At 39.0% G+C, this 16,911-nt stretch overlaps 1 protein-coding gene across 5 annotated transcripts in view; it reads right to left on the minus strand.

Moving 5' to 3' along the window:
• Positions 1-16,911, minus strand: part of HECW2 (HECT, C2 and WW domain containing E3 ubiquitin protein ligase 2) — a 420,734-nt gene that overhangs the window by 73,032 nt on the left and 330,791 nt on the right. For all 5 annotated transcript variants that reach the window (XM_070458479.1, XM_070458478.1, XM_070458476.1 and 2 more), the window contains 3 exons: positions 12,168-12,302; positions 6,133-6,235; positions 3,741-3,837 (listed from right to left, as the gene is read on the minus strand). In XM_070458479.1, the coding sequence (XP_070314580.1) occupies positions 3,741-3,837; positions 6,133-6,235; positions 12,168-12,302 (335 nt within the window). The remainder of the gene's footprint in view (positions 1-3,740; positions 3,838-6,132; positions 6,236-12,167; positions 12,303-16,911) is intronic.

Here is a 16,911-nt window from a genome sequence, read left to right on the forward strand (position 1 = left end):
AGAACAGAAAAAAGTATCATAGATTATTCCCATGAGAAGGAAATTTTTCTAGAACATACTCATGGAGGAATTGACCTATAGTCCGAAATAATTATCATCAATGTCTGAGGAAAGCTGGGTTAGTAGGGAGTAGATCTACTGGTTAAATTCAACTACTACACAAAAGGGAATTCTCAACTCTTAAGTCAATTTTATGGTACTTGGTCCCTTGTTCATAACACAATATTGTACAAGTACCAACACCAAAGTTTTATTGACTTTGCATGCATTACATTCATCTATAAAATATTCTTAAAAGGTTGTGTTTTCCACCCGATCCCTCTGGGTCTTCCCAGTGCACCAGGCCCGAGCACTTGTCTCATGCACCCAACCTGGGCTGGTGATCTGTTTCACTCTAGATAATATACGTGTTTCGACGCTGTTCTCTTGAAACATCCCACCCTCGCCTTCTCCCAGAGTCCACAAGTCTATGACAAAAACTACTGCAATGATGTAAAGTAATTAGCCTCCAACTAATAAAAATAAATGGAAAAAAAATTTTTTTAAAAAAGGTTGTGTTTTTAATGAATAGATTTGTCTTTGGATAAAATATTAGAACATTTTGTATCAGTCTATATTTTAATGTAGTAATTCAATGAGACACAATCCATTTGACGGAGCTACAACTTTTGGATGTTGAGTTTTCTGAGCAAATAGATCTCTTCTGAGATTAAAAAAGAGAGAGAAAACAACTTGGTAGCATGTACATTTGCTTGGCAGATGACATTACAGGAAGCAGAATTTTAAAAATAGCAATTGAGAGCAAAAGCTATAACCCAATGCATGAAAACCCATAACCATTCTACAGGAAAAGGTACTCAAGGTGTGTCTCAAGGAAGAGAAAGCTGTGTATGGATACAAACTAAACAAATTGCTTGCTATCTTCTGGAGGGCAAGGAAGCATATGAGAAAAACGAAAAAAACTCAAAGCACAGAGGTGTACCTATTTGAATTTCCCAAAGGCTGACACTGATTTCCTCATTATATTATGAAGAAAATAAGAAGGAATGTTTTTATCTGTGCCACAGGTGAGGAACGACGTACACACAGCTCAGGATATGCTCACAGTTACCTTTGCTACTTTTGAGCCATGACTCAGCAGTTCCATTCCAGGCATAAATCTCTTATCAAACATATGACTGAAATATGAGATTAAAGAACCCCAGCTTCCCCGCCTTCATTTGTGGAAATGCTCCTTACTATGCAGTTTTTAACTATACGAAACAGAGTGTTCCTCTGGATGTACAAACTTCCCCATCATGTAGTTACGATAAGCAAAGTGCTGAACTATCAACAGATTTTCAGGCTAAAAGCACATAGTGACACGCACTCTATGTAAGAGCAACATTATCCCATTGACTGAAGTTTCTGCTTCTTCCTACTTGTCATGACTGTTCAAGCTTTCTATGGTCAAATTCTATAAACAGTTATAGAAAATGTAAATGGCAAATTTATTAATAAGTTTTGAAATAAGATGGAAACTTAAAGTCTATCAAATAATATCTTAGCAGTAGATTATCACATGAGATTGTCCTTAATTGAGGACTCTGGGTATCACCAAAAAATATAAACCTTCAGCAATTTTTAGGAGATTAGAGACTTTAAAGACTCTAAAAAGCAGAAGGAATAAAACAAAACTGGAAGCTTCCAGTGGGGCCTCAGGTTTTTCCTCTGTTAGGACCTGTTAAGGTTCTGTCAAGTCATTACGGAATAATGATAATGTGAGATGCCTTGTGCAGGTAGATTATATCATATTCTTTCTCTGACAACAGAGATGTTAAGATATGTTAAATTAATAATAATGCGGAGTTGTAGAGCAAAAGTGGAAAATTCTGTGAGTTTCCTTTTTCTTGTTCTTTTTTGTTGGGACAGGGTTCTTTCAGAGGAATGAATATTGACTAGAAGTGAGGGGAGGAGCAGGTTGGAGCTGAAGATGGTAAAGAGAGAAAACAGAGTTCTCCCTATTTTCTGATTTGCAAAAGAGGAGGGATTTTGTTTGTATGTTTGTTTGTTTTGCTTTGCAGCCCAGAACCTCTAAGATCTCTCATTATAGAACTGAGGGGCTCATTTCTGCAATGTTATTTTTACAGAAGACTCTCTAGAGGCCCATGGGTTGCTGAGTAGACGCTATAATATAAAATACACAAAATGACAGCTTGTATAATTTTTATAATTCTTCCTGACTGAGAACAGCATGCTTGTCAAGTTGGGGAAAGCACTGATTACCTGAGTTAGATGTTAGTTAACTACGTGAAAACAGGATTTCTATATAAGCAACATTAGTAGTATTATACTTGAAATTATGTGAAGTTTTAGCCTTTAAAAACTTTAGAAAGTTTTAATGATGACTTTTAAGATACAAGAGACTAAGAACATCATAAGAAGGATATTTGGGAATTTATCTCCATACCAACATATATGTATATTCACTATATTTGCAAAATGTTACTAGATATTTTAGCAGTAAGGAAGGAGAAATAATGAATTGGATAAGATCCCTATTTGCAAGGAGCTTATAATCTAATTGGAAAATAAAGCATAAGGACTTCAAAAGTCAAAGCACAAAAGTCACATAACCAAAATAGTAGGAAGAACAGCTTGATACATTAAATAATTAACGATCAAATTAACGTCTAGATCAGAGGCTATTACACCTGGATGTGCCATTGAAATTATATGGAGAAGTTTTAGGAAATTAAATGCCTGAACTTTATCTAGACCTCCTGAATTAAATTCCTGGGCAGGGCATGGGAGTATAGAGGGCATAAATTCAGAGAAGGGAGATAAGTTGGGGGAAGCCAGACCTGGCATTTTGGACTTTATAAAACTCCGCAGTAATACCGACAAAAACAGTTCCACACAACTTAGTGGAGCAGTATTTGAGAACTGTCATGGGCCAGGATGGCACCACTGGGCAAACATATTTTTGCCGTTAAAAGTGGCACGTAGACTAAATGGGCTTTGGGTTATGCAGGATTTCAGCAGAAACTCCCAATTCCTTCCATCTCCACCTATCTGATGCTGAGCACACCAAAAAGAAAGACAAGGCTACATCATGAGAGTGAGACTCCAGCATGGAGCCGAAAGGCTTCAGGGGGGGCATCTCACACTGAATTGAAAAAGAAAGATCTTGCCACACACAGAAGAGCTTGCCAGGGAAAAGGAACAGCATGTATTCAGGAAAGTAAAACTGGGTTTGAAGCATGACGCACTGAAGAGTTGTTTAGAAGAGAGGGGTCATACAGGTGAATGCTGGATTCTGGAGAGGATCAGATTTCTTTCTTGAGTTCCACTGTGTTTTTATTATGGAGAAATGTCACTACCAAGTCTAAGATATTGTAAGTCTCAGTTAAATAAACATTATTCTGCTTTTGCTTATTCATGCTACATCCAAATAGTTAGTGTCTTATTATATTCATTATAATCTACACATCTAGGATGCATTCTTGGCTGTGAAATTTTATTTTTTTTTTCACATTCTTTAAAGATGGTTCTAGATTCTTTAGTCAATTTCATTCAATTCTCATGCTTAACAGAGAAAAGCCAGGACCACACTGATCTGCTATTGGTGACAAAGTATTTGTGCCTTTGTTCAGAATGACAGAAAATAAAAGTGAATTTCCAAGACGATTATCAGTGTTACTGAAGATTTCATGGTTGGGGCTTATGCAACTTGAATCAAATACCAATATTTTGGCTACCTGAGTGAGTGATTCCTGGTAAGATCAGGTTGACGCTCCTGCAGAATTTCAAAGATGTTGGGCTGGCGCAGAAATGCAACAATCTTGTCATTGTAAGCTGAAAAAAAAAAAAAAAAATATATATATACACACACACATTTATATAGTAAGTAACAATATTTAAAATCTGCTGTTAGTTTTATTCACATAAAGCCAGACTTCCTTTGTTCTCCTGATTAATATTTCCTGTGCTCAGAGCCATAGTTTAGAGCCCCCGAGCCGTGCTGGACTTGGTCGCTCAGTTGTGTCTGACTCTTTGCGACCCCGTGGACTGCAGCCCACCAGGCTCCTCTGTCCATGGGGATTCTCCAGACAAGAACACTGGAGTGGGTTCTCCATAATCTAGGGATGGAACCCAGGTCTCCCTCATTGCAGGCAGACTTTTTACCGTCTGAGTCACCAGGAAAGGCCAGGAATACTGGAGTGAGTAGCCTAGCCCTTCTCCAGGGGGTCGTCCCAACCCAGGAATCAAACCAGGGCCTCCTGCATTGCAGGCGGATTCTTTACCATCTGAGCTACCAAGAAAGACCTTAGAACCACTACAGATAACTAAACTCCAATCTGTGTCTGTCCTGTCAATGAGCATTGGACTTAGATGTTAGGTATGCTTGATTTAAGCACTCATTAAACTCATTTGATGAGCCATATTTATTATCAAATTGCAAGATGAGATCATCAACAAGATTCTAGATACTGACACTAATACTGATTCTAGATACTGAGACTTATTGCTACTGCTTACTAAAATCACCTCATGAGCAATTGCTAGGAATGGAAAACCATCTTCTGATTAAAGGTCAGCCACCCACAGGGGTAAAGAGGCAGGGCAAGAGTTGCTAAAATGCAAGAGCTGCCAACAGCAACTACTGAAATGCAGAGGCAAGCCATTCCCAAATTCTAGGTGGAAATAAATGCCACTAAGTCACAGGGTAGCTCTTTACCAAATCAACCACAGCAACAGTTACAATACAACCAGCATCATCAATTATGTACATAATATTTTAAAAGGAAAACCTATATCATAGTCAAGGCTGGCTAATGTCTATAGAAATTTTAAATGTAATTAAAATTTATTAAAGGCTCTGCTAATATTCTTTTATCAAGAAAACTAACTTGCTCACATAAGATAATTCATCTTGATTACATATCTATTTCTAATCCAAAATACAGATACATTTAAATCACAGAACAGAGGATCTGAATCCTCAAACACCAGAGATTCTAGTCAGTTAATACTCTTGTGTTCATAAATATGATCAAGAAACATGCCTTACTTAAAAAGAATATCAGTCAAAAGAAACATAATTCTTGAGTCATCTGCCACGTCAAAGTTTAACTACATCAAGCTTATTTTAGTTAAATGTGAATGAAATTTTAAAAAATACTATCTGCTAAAATGGAATCTCATTATCGAACTCAAAGTGTCCTAACTGCACTTTTCACCATATATAAATAATAAACATACTTTTATAGTTGAAATCTTATCACTAGATTTTTACATTTCATCTAAGATCAGAGACTAGATAATTTTTAAATTACAATTTTATAGTACTTTAAAGTTCTATATGCAGTATTTAGCATCAAATTAGTAATTATACAATAAAATATAGACTATTTGATTGCTACTCAGGATTTCTTCTGAGTAGAAGTGGTTCTCAGTGGTTCTGAAACTTCTTTAGGACATGCGCACTGCATTATATTTAATGGTAAATCTTTCTTTAAAAAATAAAAATTTTAAGATAAAACCAGACAAATGAAGAGCTGCTCAAATTGAAGATGGAACAGCCCATTTGCCAGCCTATCTATTCCACCTGCCTTAGGGGCTCCAGGTTTGAAAACTGATCTAATTCAACCTCATCATTTTACTAACAACTCAAATTATTCTTTAGGCCTACTGGCTTGTATTCATTTATTTTTATTTTACAATTTTGGCGGCTTTTGCTATCTTGAATTTGCCACAAAGCCCCTTAAGAATGTGCCATCATTACTACTACAGACTCACACGCCATTTAAACTCTGTCTCAAGTATTAGATATATATTAAATAAATATTGGTCCGAATGCCTAATTTAAAATGGTCACACAATCCAGTTGCTGTAACAACCTATTTTTCCTTAACTTCAAGAATCTAGCATAAAGACTTTGCACGGAAAAGGCAGAGTAGTATAAAAATTCTCAGCCTACAGGATTTTACAGAACTTAAGTGTTCGATACTCCAATCAGTTTTTTAGGGATAATGCAACTGTTCCTTGGTGCAGAGCAAATGTAGCAGGCTGACAATAGGGAAGTATCAACAGAGAATGAATAGTACACATTGATATGAAAGCAAACACTTTTGGGAAGAGAGGACATACCCACTGGAACCATGTCCTGGTACTGTGGCCTGCTGACTGTATTGAATGTACTCGACGGCCTGGGAAGAACTGGTGGTCCGGCATGTCGAGAATCTTCTCCTACCTGCAAACACAAGCAGTGTTTATGTTCTACACTAAATCCTAGAGTACTTTACAAAGGAATCCTAAGCCAAGTCGTTCAGAATACTGACAAGAAGCATTGCTAAGTACCAACTGATTAGAACAGAGGCTAGCTGGAAGGGCGGACACAGGACTCTCAAAAGCTCTGCTTCAGTTGCTGAATTGGGGGCAGGGGTTGGGGTATCCATGTCCCTGAGAGAGGCCAGGGCTGTGACAACTGACCAAGCATACAGAAGGAGCTCAATATGCCTAAGGGGATGTAGATGTTGAATACATGTTCCTCTGAATACCTTCTACCTGACAGAACACAGACCTGCAACAATGTATGAGAGAGAATACTTGGGTGCCGCAGAACTCACTGGGGCAGTGCCAGGGTATACCTTCTTTTGGCCAAGCAGGCCAGGGGACCCCGGGCCTCAGCAGAGGAGGAGCTGAAGAGGGGCAGTCTTCGTGAGGGGTTCTGAGTTGGGCGTTATCTCCTCAGAAGCAATTTTACGTGCTTATTAGTGCCCTCAGGCAACAGCTCTTTCTGGTTTGAACCTCCCACACCAGCAAGCTAATCACAGCAGGTGTGGAGGAGCTAAATAGGGTTGCCCCAGCCGGAATGAGTTTTTTACCTACTATAGACTTAGAAACTCATATATACAAGTAGATAAACAAAAACGCCCATTAATAGTCTTACCAGAAAACTCTAACACTGCTTTAGCTTCTGTTTTAGAAACCGCTCCCCCACCCCGACCCCTCCGTTACAGAAGTCTTTCATGACAACAGTAGAACAATCACATGAGAGAGTTAAAGAGAGCAAGAGGCAAAATAACTTCCTGGATTTATAAATTTGTACATTTATTTTTTAATGAGTTTTTGTTCTATTTTTATATTTTTAAAATTTAGTTAATTTATTTTTAATTGGAAGATGACTGCTTTACAATATCGTGTTAGCTTCTGCCATATATCAACATGAATCAACCAACCTCCTCCTGAGGCTCCCCTCCACCTCCCACCCCATCCCACCCTCTGGGTTATCACAGAGCACCAGATCTGAGCTCCCCGCATCATACAGCAAATTCCCACTGGCCATCTAATTTTACATACGGCAGTAAATATATCTCAATGCTACTCTCTCAATTCATCCCACCCTCTCCTTCCCCACCATGTCCTCAAGTCTGTTCTCTATGTGTGCGTCTCCACTGCTGCCCTGCAGACAGGTTCACGACTAACATCTTTCTAAATTCCATATACATGTGTTACTTATGCAATATCTGTCTTTCGCTTTGACTCACTTCACTCTGTATAGGCTTTAGGTTCATCCACCTTACTAGAACTGAGTCAAGTGTGTTCCTTTTTATGGCTGAGTAATATTCCACTGTGTATATATGTACCACAACTTATTTATCCATTTATCTGTCAATGGACATCTAGTTGCTTCCATGTCCTAGCTATTGTAAATAGTGTTGTGATGAACAGTGGGGTACATGAGTCTTTTTCAATTACAGTTTCCTTAGGGTAGATGGTCAGGAGTGGGATATTGGGTCATATGGTAGCTTTATTCCTAGTTTTTAAGGAATCTCTATACTGTATGCAGGTCAAGAAGCAACAGTTAGAACCAGACATGGTATGACAAACTGGTTCTAAATTGCGAAAGGAGTACATCAAGGCTGTATATTGTCACCCTGCTTATTTAACTTATATGAAGAGTACATCATGAGAAATGCTGGACTGGATGAAGCACAAGCTGGAATCAAGATTGCCAGGAGAAATATCAATAACCTCAGATATGCAGATGACACCACCCTAACGGTAGAAAGTGAAGAGGAACTAAAGGGCCTCTTGATGAAAGTGAAAGGGGAGAGTGGAAAAAGTTGGTTTAAAACTCAGCATTCAGAAAACTAAGATCATGGCATCCGGTCCTGTCACTTCATGGCAAACAGATGGGGAAACAATGGAAACAGTGATAGACTTTATTTTCTTGGGCTTCAAAATTACTGCAGATGGTGACTGCAGCCATGAAATTAAAAGGCACTTGCTCCTTGGAAGAAAACCTATGACCAACCTAGGCAGTATATTAAAAAGCAGAGACATTACTTTGCCAACAAAGGTCTCTCTAGTCAAAGCTATGGTTTTTTCAGTAGTCATGTATGGATGTGAGAGTTGGACTATAAAGAAAGCTGAGCACCAAAGAATTGATGCTTTTGAACTGTGGTGTTGGAGAACACTCTTGAGAGTCCCTTGGACAGTAAGCAGATCCAACCAGTCCATCCTAAAGGAAACCAGTCCTGAATATTCATTGGAAGGACTGATGCTAAAGTTGAAACTCCAATACTTTGGCCACCTGATGCAAAGAACTGACTCATTGGAAAAGACCCTGATGCTGGGAAAGACTGAGGGCAGGAGGAGAAGGGGGTGGCAGAGGAGGAGATGGTGGATGGCATCACCGACTTGATGTACATGAGTTTGTGTAAACTCCAGGAGTTGGTGATGGACAGGGAAGCCTGGCCTGCTGCAGTTCATGGGATCACAAAGAGTTGGACATGACTGAGTGACTGAACTAACTATACTGTTCTCTATAGTGGCTGTATCAATTTGCATTCCCACAAACAGTGCAAGAGGATTCCCTCTTCTCTACACCCTCTCCAGCATTTATTGTTTGCAATTTTTCGATGATGGCCATTCTGACTGGTATAAGGTGATACTCATTGTAGTTCTGATTTGCATTTCTCTAATAATGAGTGATATTGAGCATCTGTTCATGGATTTGTTAGCCATCTGTATGTCTTCTTCTTCTTCTTTTTTTTTTTTTTTGTATGTCTTCTTTGGAGAAATGTCTGTTTAGGACTTCTGCCCACCTTTGGATTGGGCCGTTTGTTTTTCTGGTATTGAGTTGAATGAGTTGCTTGTATAGTTTGGAGATTAATCCTCTGTCAGTTGTTTCACTTGCTATTATTTTCTCTCATTGTGAGCATTTTCTCTTCACCTTGTTTATAGTTTCCTTCACTGTGCAAAAGCTTTTAAGTTTAATTAGGCCCTGTTTATTTATTTTTGTTTTTATTTCCATTACTCTAGGAGGTGGGTCATAGAGGACCTTGCTGTGATTTATGTCAAAGAGTGTTTTATGTATGTTTTCCTCTAAGAGTTTTACAGTTTCTTTGAGTTTATCTTTGTGTATGTTTTTAGGAAGTATTCAAATTTCATTCTTTTATATGTAGCTGTCCAGTTTTCCTGGCACTACTTAATAAATATGTACTTTTAAAATACAGTTTCTACTCCTACCCACTCAAAGCCTCACAATCATTTTATCACACTGCTTCAGTCAGGTGTTTGGTGAGGGTTTTTCCAAAGACCCTAAAGTGGAAACGCTGTCCCTGTCCTTCACTGCCTGTTTATCCTTCAAAATGTTCTCACTCATTTTTCAAAGTACAGTTCAGAGCCTCTCCTCGATAAAGCTTTCCCTTCCCTTCAAGCTGAGGTCAAATGCCACCTTCTCTGACTGCCATAGCACTTGGGGGACATTTTTAAAGCAGCTGCCATTATTAACAGTCTATAAAGCACTTTTCACTTGTATTGTTATTCATCTGGATTACAGTTATTTTTATACATTCTCTCCTTAGTAAGAACACAGGGACACATGTCATTTTTTTGCATACCTCACATTAAACACATTTCTACACTGCTGCTACAAAGTCACTTCAGTCGTGTCCGACTCTGTGCGACCCCATCCCTGGGATTCTACACTACTGGTGTTCAATAAGTATTCGAGATACCCAAATTTCTACTACCCGGAATATTTGCTAAATGAGTCTAAGAGAATGGCTGGGAAGACTTGTGAATGTAACTAGAATTTTCCCACTCCACTTCTCTTGAGTTATTGCTTTGAGAAATGAAGCCTATAAATATATATATATATATATATATATATATATATATATGAGATTCCGATCATTAACCATACCTTGTTCGTCATTCACCAAACTTATCGTTTCAATCTACCAATATATACTTTCAGTCCCGTCAGGAAGCTGACTTGTGTCATCATTTCCTGGAATAGCCAAAGTTCTTCTTGACATCCTGCTTCTTCAAACCAGACCATCAGACTGTGGGCAAGCCACGACAGATGTGCAATTACTGCAGGATGTGCGTGCTTCCAACAGTGGGCCAGAAGGCACATTCACCTCAAAGGTTTAACAGTGCTGAGGCTAAATGCTGAGGCTTTATAGGGTCATCTTAGTCCCACCCAGTTTCCATCCATAAGAAGAAAAATCTTCATTCAAATTTTAAGGTGGACCTTAGTATCCTTACTACTAGACCATGAAAATAATTCAAGTTCTGAGGCAGAGGAGTTGAAAGAAAATATAAGTTACTAATCTCGTGCACGCTGTCCTGATCAGACTGAAAGTCAGCGTCATATCGTGAAGTGGAGATAAGGCAAGGGTCTAAAGGGCACAGGTTGTGTGATAAAAGCAGGCAGGGCCTAATATGCTACATATGATGTACAAAGTCCAAAGGTGAGAGGTGAATGTATTAGCATCGTCCAGTTTACCACTAATGGTTTATATGACAGCCAGGTAGAGATTTATTAGCTACTCATAAAACATACATATTTTTGTGCATACCTCATCCTGCAATATATTTATATATCATTTTTATATGAGCTTCTTATGTGTATTCATCTACCTCTGCACTTTTAACCAGCAAACACACATGATCCTTAGAGCCAGTATGTAAATCGTGAGGGGAAATTCTAAGAGTGGAATTCTGGTAAATCAAATCCAGTTATTTATTGCATTAATAATCTTTTCTTATAATAGAAGCTACAAAAATATTTAACATAAAATTTAATACTGAAAAGATGATATGCTCATAGACATAACATGGAAAAGGAATGCAGGAAAAGAATCTTAATTCTACTTGTCTAAGGGAATTTTTAGAAACAATGTATATAAAGTGATGATATAGGAGATTCAAAGCACAAGTCTATTGTTGCCGTTGTTGGGTCGCTAAGCCATGTCTGACTCTGGCAACTCCATGTACGTGTACAGGGCTCTTGGGTCCTTCACTGTCTCCTGGAGTTTGCTCAAATTCATGTTCACTGAGTTGGTGATGCAACCTAACCACCTCACCCTCTACTGCCCTCTTGTTTTTGTACTGAGGAGAAAATATTTGACATAAAGCATTCCTCTTTTATTTATTTAACCTGCTACTGAAAAGGGGAAACAGAGTATTCCTTTTTTCTATTCTTTTTTCATTAGGTTATTGGAGAGCCCTCATGTGGTTACCAGGGGCCACTGCAAAGCAGCACAGTAGACCTTTTAATACTGAATTCTGCCCCTTTTCTCTGGGCACAGAAATCAACTCTCAGATAGACCCTAAGTTTAAAGAAGATTAGAGAGGATCACAACCTCATAGCCGAGGCCGGAGATTTTCATCTAATCCAGCAATCCTCACTTAAGAAACTTCCCTACCTTTAACCCAATTTTAATCCCCAATGAAAATCTCAGGGACAGAGAAGCCTGGCAGGCTACAGTCCACGGGGTCGCAAAAAGTCAGACCCAACTGAGTGACCGAGCAAAAGTCACGTTCATTTCTTCCTATGAAGTTGCTCTCGGGTGCGCCAAAGGGCCCACCACTACCCTCTCTTGAACACTATATTGCACTGTGAATCTTCTCTCATCACCCACTGAACTTTAAAAAAAAAAAAAATCTAATTTCTTCAGCCTTTCCTCTAATGTCCTACTTTTAAACTTGCAATTTAGGTTCTATTTGTTCCCAGAGAAGCCCTGTCAACATCCCAGTGCTTCTCAGCCTCCAAATGACGGTCTCAGACTAGGAAGACAAGGCGGTAAGGAAGGGCCCCGCAGCCTTCAAGGAACCCCAGCCCTGCGCCCGGCCCGCCAACTGGCCAGCGGCCCGCAGGGACTCACCTCGCCGGCGCTGTGGCTGCGCTGCCGGGTGAGGTGCTGCCGATGCACCAGCGCGCTCGTGGGTCTGCTGCTCTGAAGCGGGAGCCGGGGGTCGATGAAGGTGGTGGTCCGGGAGTTGTGGTCAACAAAAAACGCCTAGGAAGCAATCCACCGGGTCAACAGTCCGCACAAGCCACAGACGGGTCCTATTGTTTCACACATTCGGGGAGAGACCCACTTTGGAGCAATAACCTTCGCTCTGTTTTCTCGTAATTTCAAATCTTCGGGAGAATTACTCCTTCCTCCCTCAGGACAGACCAGAACACAGGAGCAACGCTTAGACTGGATTCAGAGTGAAGACAGCAGGAAGGAACACGGTCCCCGTGTTTAGCAAATACTCTTAAGAGACAGTCGTCAAAGTTAGGATCTTAGAAAAAAATCACCTGATTGGACATTTGGGCTTCTCTTAACTGATGCCAAGTGCATACTGCTACGGGATATTACCAGTTCTTCTTTCAAACATCATTAACTTCTCTTTTCCTTTGATGCAATCAGCTACCAAGTCCTCCCCCCATTTCCCCAATATAGAGTCTCCTCTATTTGTCCCATCCCAGTCTGGCTACCACTGATTCCATTATTTCAGGACTTTCTCTTAAATGTAAAGTTATTAATAGTTTCTTGGTCGTTTCCCATCTCTAACAACCTTGAGTCACTGAGCTGGCACCTCACTGTGAGAATATATTTTTCTAAAAGCTTTGACTATACCTCCACTCCAATCCAAAGCCTCTACTGGGTACCTGTTATCTAAAAAAAAAATAAAAGATTCCAACCCTTCGGTCACTTTTCTAAGACTCTTTAAAGTCTCCTTATTTGCTCTTCCAGTTTAGTCATCTAAATTCTATAATGTTCAATGACTCTGGGCAAGTCACTTAAGTTCTCTGGGCTGCAGATTTCTTATAAAAACAGGTCTCCCTCTCTCTCCCATTCATAACAAACATTTCTCCCCCATAACGTGACAGGAGGGAGGAAACCATGTCTGACACATTTACTGCAGAATCCCTAGTGACAGGAAATCATGAATGAGCACAAGCCATTTCCCTCAGTTTTGCAGTATTAAAGTCTGCAAGCAATGTAGACAGGCCTTTAAAAATTCTTTTTAATTCTAAAGCTCTTCAGAAGAGCTATTTTTCATTATCAGTAAGAACAAAATGGTAGTAAGTTTTCAAAGAAAAATTCATTCAAGGCAATTATGAAGCCCATTATCTCAAGGACAATTAAAAATGTAAGTTTTCCACGAACAGGTAAAGTTAATTAGGTCATCAAAGATAAAAAGGACTATTAGGAAAACCTGGAAACTCATTACTGATTAAAATGTCAGGACACAAGCTATATGCCAAATAACCTAAGCAAAATAGAACTGACAACTCAAACTGACGGAGCTCCTTTAAAAAAGTACTATACCTTAAAGACTAGGAAAGAATACATCTAGATAAATCCCAGGGGCAGCTGGTATATTTATGCCAATTAAAAAAATCACCTTTCCATTATGAAACAAAATGTTTCTATAGATACAAAATCAGGAAACGGCACAATAATTTGTAAGTAGCTCCCAAATAGGCAGAAAATGACTTCTTTAAAAAATAACTTTAAGCGAAAGTGCACAAGAAACAAAGCAGAGAAATAACGAGAACCAGAATCCTTGTTGGCCCTCTTCTCAATGTCTGATTTCCAGGTACAAAGATTAGACTAAATGGAAGTTGTGTAGGAGATGGTGTCATCAACCTTATATCCCTGAGTCATGTTCCCTTTTTTCATAACCTACCAGATGGAATGTCTTACTTCCCTGATCCTGTTAAAAAAAAAAAATACATCAATTGTAAACCCTACACAGGTTTGTATTGACAGACTCTGGTCTCAAATGTGACACCAGTTCCTGTTTGATTTGAGCTTCTAATCAACATCTGGATATTACTTCTGCCACTATTTAAAATGTCATAAAATAGAAATTCAATTATTTTTACAAGTAGACATTTCAAAATAATACCATATCAATCTCACATCATCTTTAAGAAGATTAAGCTGTTATTACTTACAACAATAATATGAACGATGCTAAGGGGAAAATGCAAAGAGTATGAAAACAGAATTGCCTACTTACTCTACCTAATTTCTTGGGCATGTTTTGAAGGTGCAGGTGGCCATTTAGAGGTAACAATGATGCACCTGTAATTGTAAGGACAAATGGGTGTGTACATCTAGGTCAGCTGTGATTTACATGGAGTGTCACAGCATAATTTGATGTTAAGAGGCTTGTCTAAAATCCATTCTCTAAAGAATTATACTGTAAATGCCTTCAGGGTAGGGACTCCTTACTCACCCTGTTCTCTCTGATAGCTTTTAGGGCTATCAGAAAGAGGGTGCTCAGAAAATAAACTTCCAAAAACTTGAAAAGCAGACTCTTGACCAAAATACAAGAAGACAAATGACAATGAACTAACCAAGTATTAAAAATCACAGTTTTTTTTTTTTTTTTTACATAAGCATAGAAAGACTGACAAGCTTGAGAAAAATAAATGAGAGAAGTGTGTGTGTATGTGCTGGGTAAAACATGTGGGGAACTAAAGACTACAAAACCACAAATAAGACAGAAGCTTTCAAAATATCCCAAATGGACATGTATCAACTACCAAGTCAAAACCTGAGAAGTCAACAGTAAGCAGTGATTACATGCTTGAGATCCAGGAAGACAGCCTGGGTCTGAACCCCAGCTCCACCGCTTACTAGTGACATAGCCTGGGGCAAACTACTTAACTTCTTTAAACCACAATTTCTTTTCTGTTAAATAGGGGCAGTAACGCCTACATCAAACAAAGGTAAAATGAGATGGTTCATATAAATTTTTGAACATAGTGTCTGTGACCCCTTAAATGTGACTTATTATTATTACTATCATTATTACTAATAATAGTTTTAACTTCTGAGACATTTCTCTAAAGATCATAATTTTTCTCCCTACAGTCTATACACCAACCTCAAAAAGAACATGGAGAGCCAGTAAAACTGTACTTCCCAGGCTCCCTCTAGCTCTGTGTGGCCTAGATTAAGTCCTGGCCCATGAGCTGTAAACAGGATGCCACGTGACACTTCCGGACAACCTCCTCACAGGGAGATTTTCACAAGGTGAAGGCCTCCTTCTGCTCATCCATTCAGCTTCCTAAGACAAAGATGCGGACCATACACGGCTCCAGCAACCATACTGAACCTTGAAGAGTTTGGCTTTAGTAAGACTGAGTGGCCAAGCCAAAGACTGTAAGCAGCTGGGGCTCTCACAGTTTAAGGAACCACCCTAAAACCCAGACTGCCTACCTCTGAACTTCTTCATACGAGAGAGTAAAATCTTGCATGTTAAACTTTGTATAGGTTTCTGTCGCAGGGTAGCCATACCAAATCCTAACTGATGCACCGTCTCAGCACAGACGAACACATAAGCCAGCCACCACCATTATAAATAAGATTTTTCATTATCTTATAAATAATGATGTCTTACTGTTGTTCACCTTTAATACAGTTGGGTAATGGTTCGAGGTGTAAGTGAAACGTAGGGTTGGGAAAGTATAAAGCTGAGATTTGAATCCAGCTTCCTGACTCCAAGGCCCATGAGCAGTGCCTCCTTCCCCCCTCTCTTCTTGTTTCTTCTTTTTCCCATTCTTTCTTCCTCCTGTTTTTCCTTTTGATGATGTTCTCACTCTCTTCACACCTCACATAATACTTGAGTTTAGAAAAACATGTACATATTCACTGAATTAGGCCGACAATAACATTCACTCTCAACGCTGACCAGCCCAGTGCACCAGCCCTGGCGAAGGGCAGCGCCAGAAGCTCCTTCCCCAGCACGTGCCTGAGCTCTTGGCATTAACTGTGTGACCCTGGACAGTGCTCTGGTACATCCACATAAAGGAGAAGACTCAAGTCCCAGCTGAGCTGTGGAAAACGTATCCTACTTTAACATGAAGAGGAAAGCATTGACAAATACCACCCAAAATTTAGGCCTGCCATTTCTATTTGTGATGCACAAATCAATTATGCCATAAAAGTGGATCATGTTCCCACAGGATAGCCTAAGTAGCTCAAGTCAGTAACAAAGTTGACTACTTTTTTTTTCTCTTTTTACTTTAATTTGGGTCACTTTTTATGTCATTCTTGAGTGGTCTGCCTTTATTTATGAAGTTTTCTACCCTGTATTAATAAATACTGCCTGAGTAAACAGTATGTTGAGAATGCAGACCACATAGAAAAAGCAATTGTATCAAAAAAAATGAATCTTTTTCAGATTAGCCACTAGCTAAGCAAATTTTGAATAACATAGAGTCTCTACTGTTAAGTTTCATTAAGGAAATTCACTCAAGCTTCCCTGTGCTGGACCAACTAGAACTAACAATATAATAAAAAACTGAAAGGAATGCAAATATCCAAATTCAAATCTCATTTTAAAAACTTCTACCCTTTCACTGCTTCAGGGCATGGTCAGAGTCAGAAAATATGAGCTGTTTGGAGCCAAGTGGTATTTTAGGGAGGCCAAACAAAATACACTTCTCTCTTTACACAATTCTTTTTTTAAGCTTCTATTATTTTAAGAAAAGAAAAAGCCATCAGTATTTGTGAAGAAATACCAACCTCAGGCTCAACAAATCTAAGTCACAGAAGTTTGAAATTGTTTCCAGTTAACATTTTGCCAAACCAGGAATCCATATTAAAAGACCATGTA

This window comes from Odocoileus virginianus, chromosome 30 (assembly GCF_023699985.2).
Source record: "Odocoileus virginianus isolate 20LAN1187 ecotype Illinois chromosome 30, Ovbor_1.2, whole genome shotgun sequence".
NCBI classification, from domain to species: Eukaryota; Metazoa; Chordata; class Mammalia; order Artiodactyla; family Cervidae; genus Odocoileus; species Odocoileus virginianus.